Consider the following 12,648-nt stretch of genomic DNA (forward strand, 5'->3'; position numbering starts at 1 on the left):
AAAATATTTACTTGTAGAAAACAATATACGCAACACGTAAAAATCAAAGCAAAAATGTATGTTAATCTTACGTCGCTTTTAAACTCAAGTTTTCTCCACTTCAAGGAAACTGTGACTGCCATTTCAGAATAGGAGTTATTAATTTTTTAGCATTAAATTTAGTCAAATTAAAATTTATTACCAAAGTGCTAACTTAATGTTAATTAATTTTACCTTGATTTACATTGAAAATGAAATGTTAAACTATATAAATAGAAATGTAACTAATTTTAAAACTGACTCAAAATTTTGCTTAATAAGAAGCTTCTGCAATTCACTTATAATAAAATTTTGTTTATATTGCCAAAAATACTCAAGGTGCACCACTAACTGCCTAAAAATGGTCAAAGAAATTGTATTAATTATTTTGAATAGTGGAGATTATTTGCCTTATATGATGTGTACTTACCACTACTGAAACCACTGTTAAGTAACCGCTAGTGATTTTTTGCTGAAAAGCAGCACATGCCACCTATAAATAAATATTAAAAAACCAAACACGTTGTTGTGTTGTTCTAAATTTGAAATTTAAATTTCGCACCTAGAGAAAAATAACGCAGCAAAAGCGCATTTGAAAATTAAAATTTTTAAAACCCTCGGTTAATTAGGGTCTCACGTCCTGTTGTTAAGGGACAGCGTCACTTTTTGTGCAGCTCATGAGTTGAGAAGTTGATGAGGCAAGGCACAAGATGATCCAATACCTAAATGTCAAAAAAATTGTATTGTTGTGCACGTGCTTGCGTTTTTGGTTCACATGGAAATTTTTTCGGAAAAAATTAAATTTTAGAAACATTAAGCACGTCAAAAATGTGTAATTTTAAATTTTTCTATCCCACAGAATCTAATAATACGTATTTAATTAATTTTAATATCAAGAATTTTTGAAAAAAATTGCCTCCATTTCTGTTTATCATTCATTTCATTTCCTTTATGACGTCTCAACGGTAAAGTAATCAATACCAAGTTTTCCATAAATTTTGTTAATAATGGTCACTGTATCTAAATTCGCGTGATTTACCTAAAGTAGTTCGCAGCAAATTTCTGGCTCTGAGAATATGTTGAAAAATTAATGCGAAAATTTCTAAAAAAATACACTTTGTTACAGATTTTTTTCTATTCTTTCAAATTATCTCAATTCCCTCAATATTCCCTCAGATTTCCTCAGAATTTTTCAGATCTTTACAAACCGTTTCAGGTCCTCTCAAATTTTTCAAGATCGCTTTGGATTCTTTCAGATCTCTGCAGACTGTTCCAGATTTTTCCAGGTTCACCTAGATTCGTCTAGATTCCCTGAGATTCTTTCCGATCCCCTCTGATTCTTTCTAGCTCTTTCCGATTCTCAGTTTCATATTCCCTCAGATCTTTTTGGATTTCCTCAGATTCTTATGGTGTTTTCAGATTCTTTCTTTTTTTTTAAGATTTTTCCTTTTGGATTCCTTTGGATTCCAAGTTTTATTCAGATCGTTGTAGAACCTTACAGATAAGGTACTTTCAGGTCCGTGCAGACTCTTCTAAGTTCTTCCAGATTTTTCTAGATTCTTCGAGATCCTCTGAGGTTCTCACAGATTATTTTCGAATCTCCCAGTTTCTCTCAGAATACCTTCAAATTTCTCCATATTTTTTCATTTTCTTTCTGATTCTCTCTTTCAGATTCTTTCGAATTTTTTCAGATTCTTTCAAAGTCACCGTCAGGAATCCTCAAGATTCTTTTAAATTTTTCAGTTATATACAGATCGTTTCAGGTCCTGTCAGATCCCTGCAGATTTTTCCAAATTCTTCCAGATTCTTCCAGGAATGTGATAGAATCTCGAAGAATCTAACAAAATCTAAAAGAATCTAGAAAAATCTGGCAAAGTCTACAGGAATCTGAAAGGATTTGTAAGGATCTCAAACAATCTGAACAGAACTGAAACATTTTAAAGAATCTTGAGGATTTCTGATGGAGTGAGTATTTGAAAGAATCTGAAAAGTTCGAAGAAATCTGAAAAAATTCGAAAGAGAGAATCAGAAAAGATCCAAAGAATTTGACAAAATCTTAAATTCTCTCAGATTCTTTCAGAGTTTTTCGATACTCTCAGATTCGCTCAAAATTTTTCACCTTTCATATCGTTTCAGATTCTTTCAAATTTTTCCAAATCATTTCAGATCCCTGCAGACTCTTTCAGATTCTTCTTGTTTTTTCTAAATTTTGATTCTTCCGAATTCTTCAAAACAGCTAATATCCATCTACCAAGATAAGAATAACAATAATTTTGACGTATATTTTTAAAATATTAGAAAAAAGTTTTTGTTGGCCAGAAATAATAAAAATAATAATACGGTGCAAATTCATTGTTGGGGCATTGCCTCACCTGTTTCATAAAACAAGCCGCCCCTGGCAGCAGTGCTAGTTGAAACACGTGTAAAATTAAGGGTACCTCTAATTAAGCGCAATTGTTTAAACAAATTGAACCGCATTCGGCGCCACAGTTCTCCTCAACAAGTGTAATTAGTGTAATATCAGTTTATCAGTAATTTTATTTTTATGTTGTTATTTGATATTTGTTGAGACATTTTCACAACGTGGGATCCATACCAAACCCACCCAATTTTGATTTTATCCGTATTTAATATTTGTCTGTTGTGTTTACTTTTATATGTGCTTTGTTTTATTTAAGTTGGAGTTGACTCTAGATCCACGGCGACATGATTTTTCAGTTAATCAATAATTTGAATTAATGAATGACTCAACATCATGTAAATTCAGGTTGTTCGAAATTGCTGATAGAGTGTGGCATAATTCAGCGACATGTAAATTCATTCAGTTATCGTTATAAATTCAAGAAGGATAGTATTTGAACTTTAATTAAAATCAAAGATTTCGTTACAATTGACTGCTTTCTCTAATATCAATTTACCCTAAAAATTGTTGAATTAAAATAAATTGAAAAAAAAACAAGTTTTGTCTAATTTTAGCGGAACGTTTAGGTTAACACACTGTTAGTATTGAACAAACGGAAAAACATATCTACATTTTAAAAAATATTTGTACGAAGCAACGTTTCGTATAAATAAATTTTTGTGTGATCTGCTTTTGCTGCACTTTCGGTGTTTTCGCACATTCCGTGAAATTAGATGAGCCGCTGTTGATGTATGTAATTAGTTTATGCAGTAATTTTTTTTACATTCGGTGTAATCAGTGTCGGGGCGTATTTTTCCTGAAGCGTTTTTTTTTACAGTCTTCGGGAAGGAATGCATAAACAAATTTTATTTAAATTCCCTTAATTTCTAAATTATTCCTACGATTTCTAGAAAACCTCTTTCAACAAACGAATATTTTTGCGAACAGCGTTTACCTTGAATTGAAATTTAAAACTCAAGAATATTCACAACTTCGCGTTATGAACGCAAAACACGTACACGGTTGGACACACTCGCGACAACGAAATTTGATGAAATATCCACGTGTTTCATCAAGTGCGTTGACATCTTCTTGGGTAAAGCAGTGTACAATTAAGGACATTATTTTAGTGTAGTAATAAAAATTTGATTCCTAGAACAATAAATTAGAGCACCTCGGTTAAAACTGGGCGATCGGCCATGGTAATAGAAGCAACGAAAGTCCTTACTGGGATGGGTTTTTTGCACTGTTTTGTATTGTATAATAAGGACCAATTAACCCAGTAGAGAGTTAAAATCTAAAACGAGTTTAGCACAGAATTTGTTAAGAAACCAGGTAACCATAATATACATCAGCTCTTTATCATTTTAAGGGTGAGCTAAAACATATTCCGGCATAGGAAAATACATATAAACTTCTGCCCAAGTTTTTGCCAAAAGTATACGTCCGATTGTAATAAACTTCACACCGTTGAAATGAGCGTAAAAAACCCTACCCACACTGCTTTTCCGTTTTTTAAATTTTGTTGTCAAAAAAAAAAAACTACAACGCTTTAAAATTGTGATGAGTATGAGATTATCTGGTTTTCGCTATTTATGGATCAATTTTAAATTTTCAAAAAGGTACATTAGTAGAAATTGTATTAAATAATCCATTCGCTTTACAGAAATAAAATATCTTAATAAATAATTAAGTAAACATATTTAAAATTCGTGGTCAAACAAACTTTAGCCATTTTTCTGATCAACTCAAATCTATAACAGGTAACCGATAAAGTCCGTCCTTTTAAACCCCTCATAATCCGACGATAAAAATTTATTAAAGTGTCCACCCTCTAAGGTTTTCTAAATTTAATCTGTAAGTCACAACGCCAAGTAAGAGGCAATTAAAGACAGACTTTTAAGTTTACATTATCTTGTAGCCCTCTTCTAAGTATTTAGGAACATCCTTTTTATTAAAGATTAAAAGATTTGCGTCCGCAGGTAATTATCGGTGGACTAATATTTACGATACATTTACACGTAACCAATAAGATATTTTGAAATATTCCACCAATGCAGATTTTTGCTTAAAAGTTGTTGCAGTTGGCACCGAACTTTTATTTATAGCTAGAGTGGAATGAAATTAGGCGCAAAAGAATCGGGTCTTCAATTTTTAGTTGTAATGAATTACTTTTTAAAAGTAATTGTTCCCCAGATTTGTACAAGGCTTTTTTTTCGCCCCTTTAAGAGTAAATTAATTTTAAAAAGAAAATGAAGACAAATCTGATAAACTTGCATTTTAAAGTTTTGAAGAATATTATTCACCTATTTTTCCTGGAAATGTATTATTTTGTATGGAAATGTGATTTTTATGTACCTATTTACTTTTCTGTTTTGACTTAAGTATAATGGGTTGCCTAGAGTACAGGGACGAAAACGAAGGACAATTCCATACCGCCAAAAAATTCATTCACACAAAAATAAAAAATATTTCCATAGCCTAACCTTATCTGGAAACTCTGATCATCCGTTATATGTATATGAACACGAGGGAAATCCCTGGCTGATTCCGAAATAAGATAAAATGATAGGCAATCTTTCAAAAAATGTATACCAACCTACAATTTTTTTTATGGCACCTAGTTTTCGAGATGCTTAATTTTAAGAAGGTAGTGGTAGTGTTTGAAAATAAAAAGCGTCTAAAATATTCAACTGCATCAAAAAGCCACTACCTGATGAACACGGAGCTGACATTGATAACGTCTTTTGTGACAATGAAGCCGATATTTAAGATGAAATAATGCATGAAATACATCAGCAAGTTTTCGTTCAGACATCTATTAAATAAATGATTATTTAAAAATATATCAACTTCATGGGTTAAAAGCCATCCAGGGAATTAACATGTTCACATTCTGGGCACCCAAATGCTGAGTTAAAGCAAATCCCAGTGGATGTTGGGATTACTTGGGCCCATAATGAGAAAACATTGTAATAACTGTAATAGAATTTGTTATAAAGTTACCTTTTTTATAACTGCTCCACAAAAATCACGCTGTAGATTGGCCAAAAAACACCAAAACACTTTCAAAAGTTTATTACGTTCAAACGCGATACAATTGACATATGTCAATTAGCAACATTTCCATAGCCACCCTTCATGTTTTATTTTTGATTTATTTCATTACCACGGCCTCCTTGATAGAAAGATGCACTTTCAGTCTATCCATAGAGGTCGTGGTTGTTATAAACGCAATACAATCTAAGATAAAAATTATACAAGTGCAGTTCTTTTTTTCACACCGATTTTCTGACGCACAATATTTTATTGCTTAAAATATTCAAACCTTTGTAAATGTATCAATTAATCACACACATGTTTCCCTCAAAATTCCATGGGGCAGGACATATCTCCATGAGTTTATTTTTATTTTTTAACAGCTAAGGTTCTTAAAGTTTCAATGTATATTTACAATATTTATGACAATTGTACAGAATCCTGGACCATACACTTTTAACTTGTTAGCTACAAATGCAATGACATGCATGCCTTCAAAGATGCTTATTTTGCACCACCTATGTAGTTTCAGATATAATCACAAAAATTAATTATCACAACAAATGTTTGATGATTATTTGCTATCCTATCTAAATTTCTTAATAGAGATAAAAAAAATTAAAGTAAACATGGTTTTAATTTTTCTGGGATAATCCCAAAAGGTCAGACACGTGTGTATTATAAATCACAGATAAAACATGTTTTGTGATAAACTTGCATTTTCGTATTCTAAACATCAAGTTAGGCATCACTTTCAACATAAATCCGATTTAAACGTTTAGTTGGAAGTAAAAAGACGATTTATGACAAAACAAAACTACAACACACAGTTTAGAACTATTGTTACACAATACAGTTTATTACACATTAAAGTTAACAAAGAATGTGTAGTATACAGAAGAGGCAATAGATACACTAATAAGTAAATATAGAGTACTTTGTGAAATACATTGTATTTGTGAGTACATAAACTGGAAATCTTATATACACAATTGTAACAACAAATCCTCATCTTTTAAAACATTTTGAAAGAAACGGTGTATACTCAAAGTGCTGAAGATTTGTGCAAAATACAATAGTTATCCGTAAAAATTACATGGCAATTTTTTAAACGTTTACTTAAAAATATACAGTCATTTTAAAATCCAAAGTTAGATGTTCAGCTTACCAACAATGGAGATGTTTTATTGTCTCTTTAAATTCCCGTATACGATAACTAGCGCAACATGGGCGGAACTGAACGCTTCATAGGTACGCACTTTGGAATTCTACTACAATATAAAATTGAACATAAGTACCCATGAGTCTCGCATCCTATCAAAATATCTATCATTACACGATTTTGATATTTATCTTTTCTACACTAAATGCGCTATTTACTCTAAATGGTTTTTGCGTCCTGTCGTCAACATCAAGAGACCTACAACAACTTTAGAATTTTTAGAAAATAACACGTAACTTCAACTAAATTCACAATAGTTCGGACAAATTGACACAAATTTATTGATTTTTTTTTTAGGTATAGACTAATAATAATTTAATAATATAAATATTGATAACAAACAAAGATATAAAGAAAACATTTTTAAAACCACTACAGAAGCCGTTATAAAAAATTTATAGATATGAAAATCATCACATTTTGTAATATTGGATATGTACATAATTATAACTATTATTGTACCCTTGATTGTAACACTTTAAATTTATTTACAACAATGATGGCATTTAGTGGAACAGCAGCGACTGTTGGCCCATCTGGCTTGACGGATTTGGTACGACGCCCAATGGGCTCATTTGAGGAATCATCGCTGGGGTTGCAACTAAAGGACGCATTCCCTGAAAACACAAATGTTGATCAGTCAGCTATAGCGCTTTATTACGATTCTTAAAAAATAATATAATAAAAAATTAAATTATCTTGACTGCATGATATGCGAAATCAAAAGCTCTACCATCATTTGTGGCAGTTGAGGGTACATCTGAGGCTGTAGAGTCGTTTGCATGCTCAGTGGTGGACTTGACATTGACTGATTCATAGGTTTATATCCGGCACCGGTGGTAGCTGACATTGGTTGTGGAGTCCAATTATTAGCTTTAGATCCGTTTTTAGGGGAATTCCATTGCCTAAAATAGAGCGTTATAAAATCAAACACCGACAATCGTACGCAAGTCTCACTTCATGGGAGCGGTTCGACTGTTAATAGTGAGATTCTCTGCTAGCGACGCTAGACTAGACTCCAAATCACCAGTTAGTAATGGCGAACCGGTCTGTTGATTCAAAGTATTGTTGTTGGTATTATTGTTGTTATTATTGTTATTAGGGGACGTTGAGTTGGTTTGCCCTGCTGATACTGGTTGTAGGACCCCGCCCAGGGCATCGAAGCCCGCACCTGGAAAAAATACATGTTTTGTAGGGATCGCATTTTCTAGCAAGTGTATATGAACCTGACACATTTTTTAAACTGTCAGCTTCATTGACTCGCACCTTAGTTAATTCACCACAAGCACTTCCTGAAATGGTTATTTAAGAAAGTGTACGTCCTTAAACGCACAATTAAAGTAACGGATCTTTTCTCTATTACACTATAATTTGCGATTGTCTTTCTTAAATAAGCTATTTATAGGAAAAACGCACGTAGTGCATGAGAAAAATATACTTAAACAATTACAGTGAGTCAGTAAAGGCCACAATGCTGTTACTGCTATCTATAAACAACGTATTCTAGGTTATAATTACATTTGTTTTCTCATGTACCACTCGAGCATGGAGTAATAAAATTAGAAATGTCATGCAGAGTTGGAATGCACAATGGATTACGTTGTTATGAACATGTATGGGTTTAATTTTCATAATACCGACAAGTGGGTGGAATTAATTAAATTGTAACTATTTTAATTTTCTAAATATTTTATGAAGATAAGTTTATACATAACATAGCACATTGTGTACGCATCCGCCTTTCGTTTCTGTTTGTGACGATTTAATGTAAACATATTTTGCTAGCAATTTTCTATTTTTAGTTATTTTAGTTGTTTGATATTACAGTGATAATCATTAAAAACTCATCACCGTGACATAAAAAATTTAAATGTCAATGCTGCATGAAGTAATAACTTACAAATAAAAGCTGGACGATTGAAAAGTTATTTCTTTACGGTTACAAATCAATCAAATCATACATGATTTGAATTTCATTGAAAAATGTAGAAAAAGTAATTTTATAATAAAAAGAACTTTTTTCTGAAACTTATTTGTATATACAATTGGTTTCAAAAAGAACGGGACAAATGACAGTGACATAAACGTCATATTCCCATTGCTTTTCATTGACTTATGATTTACTCATCTTGCCCCGTTTTTTGTGAAACCTATTGTAAATTTAGAAAAAAGTTCTTAAGAGATGAATTTGTTGGTCTAAACAGCGCTCTTCCAAAATATATATTTTAGTAAGTTAAAAAAAATACAAGAAAAGTACAAACCTTATTTACATAACCTTACTAAATGTTTAAAAACTGCCAAGGTCCAATACAAATGTTTGAACTTTCTATTTTTTAAACTGGTGGAATTTGTGCATTTATGTGTAAATTTTTCCGTCAAAAACAAAACACGTGCAAAAATGTAATAATAATGATGTAAATAATTACTTTTTGTCACTGGATGTTGACATATGAATATAGGGATCTATGTGTTTCATCTTTGACACTGACAGATGACAGAAACATGTGATGTGTCAGTTGTGCAGGGGTACCATCCATAAAATTAGTGTTACAGACAACTCTAATTCGTTTTATTTTCGAGTGTGGTAAAAATTCAGTGAGAAAATTACTTCCTTTGCTATAATACTTTTAATTCCGACAGGAAAAATATCCAGGTCATCAAATTTTATATATAAAAGCGCCGACTTCTGCTCTCAGGACTAAATACATAGAACATGAGATATTTTTAGCGTGAAAAGGTACGATGGTTGGGAAAAGATACAGTCGGTTTAGAACAAAGCGAACATTATGCAATAACTGTTTCCAGATACTTTAATTACACCACAAATGCACATGTAATTGCAACTATTACTACGTCATACACATTCACTGAAACAAATATTTGAAATTCGGTGCTACATTCATGCACTTTATCCTAATGGTGTGGTGGCATAAATCTCTGGGTACACAATGGAACTGTAATAATGTCGGCGTCATTATTTTACTTGAATACAGCAGATTCTACAATATTTAAAAGTGACATTTATGTGTTCTAACTGTTACATTAAACAACAGTACGTAACAAACATCTGTTAGAATTTGTTTAATTGCGTGGACTTGACATCTTTCTAGGTTTATTTATTAGTTCTGTCAACGATATTACAGATGGTTTGTGTTTAGAATGAGCACTTTTTTAAAGTACAAAGTTGAAATTTTTAGGGTTATGTCTTTGAATTGAATAAAAATAGTCTAATATTTTTTCACCTACTAGATTTCACAACCAACTCCAACTATAATGAAAAAAAAGCAAACATCTGGTGAAATAAATTGTGTTAGCTCACACTAAGGTCGGGGACATTTATTCACCTCAAGGTTTTTTTTCTTCACATTTTTTTTGTAAAATAGTGTCTCCGAAAAATGCTGAATTGTATTGTGTAGTAAAAATATTTCTTTTATCATTAAAAGAAAGTGAAATAGTTAAAATAACATCAGAAATTATATCACAAATAAAAATTGAAGCTCTTCAATATTTTGTTTTTTTTAATATCTCGATCAAAGATTACGGTAAAAAATTGGTTGAAAGTTATTTCCACAGAACTTTCCTTGCCCCTGAAGTACAGTCCAAATATTTGACAATATATATTTTCCTTTCTATCTTTTTTTTTCCAAATTCATTGTTGCTCGTTGTGTTCCCACATATTCATTTGTATTTTTGTTTAAATTTCTTTTTACTTCATGAGCGTAAGGTAGTATGTAACGTAATTTTATGTTTTCTTGACTTCTCGTAAATCTTAGAATATAAAAAAGTACTTCTGTGTGTCTACTGACGCTTTTATTACTCTGAAACGATATTATCTAGTTGTCAAAACGATATATTTGTATATATAATTTGTCTGACCGTTCCCACCAAAAATTTGATGATGTCATCTCAATTTTCGATCACCTTCAAAAACTAGCTAAAGACATGTTCTGTAGAGCTCGATCCCTAAAAGTTATTTTCGGCTTCAAACAATTTTACGTTGAAACTCAATATTTCAAAAATCTTGCTCTGGAACTATAAAATGTTCATATTTTTTGGATTAGCACATTGAGATTTACATTTGTTTTGTAAATGTTTTGGCAATTTTTCCAAAAGCTCAGTTTTTCAGTAACTTATGAAATTTTTGATAATTTTCTGACCACCTCGAAAATTGGCGAGAGACGCTTTTTCTGTACAATTCAACCCCTGGAATTTATTTTAGGTTTAATTTTTTCGAAAATTTCTACCATTTTTGCAGAGTCGCCAGTTGGAACATGGCAATTCTAAATAAATTCGGTTTTCAAATTGAATATTTTAAACATCTTGCCCTGGAACAATAAAAACTTCATATTTTTCGAATTAGCACGTTGAGATCAATAGTCCCCCCTATAAAATTTTTGATTATTTTTCAGCAATTTTCGAAAATTAGCTAAAAACATTTTTTGTAGATTTCCACTCTGAAAATTTATTTTCAGGTTGATTTCTTTGAAAATTACTGCCATTTTTCCAGAATAGTCAATTGAAATATGACAATTTGTATGACCAAATCTAAAATTAAATTTTGCGATTTTTTTGTAATAACCTGTATAAAGTCAAAAAATATTTAGTCAGCGTTTTACCACCTATGATATTTATAACATACATAGACAATCTGACAACAATCGATCCAGTAGCTTCTGAGTTTATCTGTCTAATAAAAATCCGAACAGACGGCAGACAGACAGACAACCGGAAGACCTATTTTCTCTTACTCTATGGGACATGAAACGTAGAAAAAATATGAAAATACTTAATTGTCTATTGGAGTCGATTATAATACTTCCTTAGATTATAAAATTCCAAAAATGAGGTTAAGCTCATTTTTCAATCTAACTTTTTTTTACAAAGATGTCACCGATTTTTTGCTCTGAATAAATACTAACACTAATTTTAATATGTACCGCGTGACGTTAATTATTGCAGTAATGTCTTTCCAAAGTTTTATGAAAATGTGATAAATCCATTTTTAGGAGTCCTCTGCTAGAAATTATAAAAACTAAAAGTGTATTACAATGCAAGCGGATTTCAATGCACATTTTCTTAAAAAAACATGTATTTAATAATTTTTATGATGACGTCATCATATTTTTGGAAAGAATGAATAGACACAATTTTCATGGCGTTCTGTAATCGCTAAGCTCTTAATAAATATAAGGCACTACAATATCGGTTTTTTAATGATAATTTTAACAATATAAAAACAGAACTTTGTTGCTAGAATTTCAGAAAAATATAAAATAAGTTTTTAAGAAATTGTACATCTAGTTAGTTTTTGTGCGATTATACTTACGATTTTTATTTTTATCTAGAGAAGAAAGTTAACCTAATTGGGACATTAGTTTAATGAGGATATAGATTTATTTCGTGATAAAGCGTCAAAATGTGATGGGTAAAGCTTTGTTTACGGAAGTTGTCAAGTACAAGTTGTTGTTGTACTGCATATTCCAGTTTTACATGACATGAAGGTGTCTCATAAATAATAATTATAAAATAATATTAAAACTGGATAAGTAGTTTTCAATTTATTAGTAAAATAATTGGCTTAGGTTTTTTCCTGAACCATTCTACACACAACAACAAAATATCTAATAAATAGTTTCAGAGATGACATCATCAACTTTCTCCATGGGATGAATAAATAAATGTTAGAAAACATTCTGTAATTATTAAGCATTAATTTGTAATCGAGTCATCCTGAGAGACATGTGATCGATGGAGTTAAACAAAGAACTCAGAACATTTTCGGCATTTCATAAATTTATTAATCGTGTACCGACTTTCCTCGCAAGTTCACACTTACACATTTTTTGTGGGTTAATCACCGACTTGCTAAATCCTTTCCAAGGATGATTCGATTACAAATTATGTTGGTCGCCGGATATTATAAATAATGTTATTATACTTCGTCAGGTTTGGTTTCTCTGTGAAGTTT

The 12,648-nt window shown here is 31.2% G+C and overlaps 1 protein-coding gene across 1 annotated transcript in view; it reads right to left on the reverse strand.

The window, feature by feature from the left end:
- Positions 1-6,283: 6,283 nt before the first annotated feature.
- The window catches only part of LOC135134881 (phosphatidylinositol-binding clathrin assembly protein LAP-like), a 67,792-nt gene continuing 61,427 nt past the window's right edge, over positions 6,284-12,648 (reverse strand). The window contains exons 12-14 of the mRNA XM_064063756.1: positions 7,638-7,851; positions 7,414-7,585; positions 6,284-7,297 (exon numbers count right to left, since the gene is read on the reverse strand). Of these exons, the coding sequence (XP_063919826.1) occupies positions 7,187-7,297; positions 7,414-7,585; positions 7,638-7,851 (497 nt within the window). The 3' untranslated portion in view covers positions 6,284-7,186. The remainder of the gene's footprint in view (positions 7,298-7,413; positions 7,586-7,637; positions 7,852-12,648) is intronic.

Source organism: Zophobas morio, unplaced genomic scaffold, assembly GCF_036711695.1.
Source record: "Zophobas morio isolate AGI-343-1 ecotype UQ-CSIRO unplaced genomic scaffold, CSIRO_AGI_Zmor_V1 ptg000024l, whole genome shotgun sequence".
Taxonomy (NCBI): domain Eukaryota; kingdom Metazoa; phylum Arthropoda; class Insecta; order Coleoptera; family Tenebrionidae; genus Zophobas; species Zophobas morio.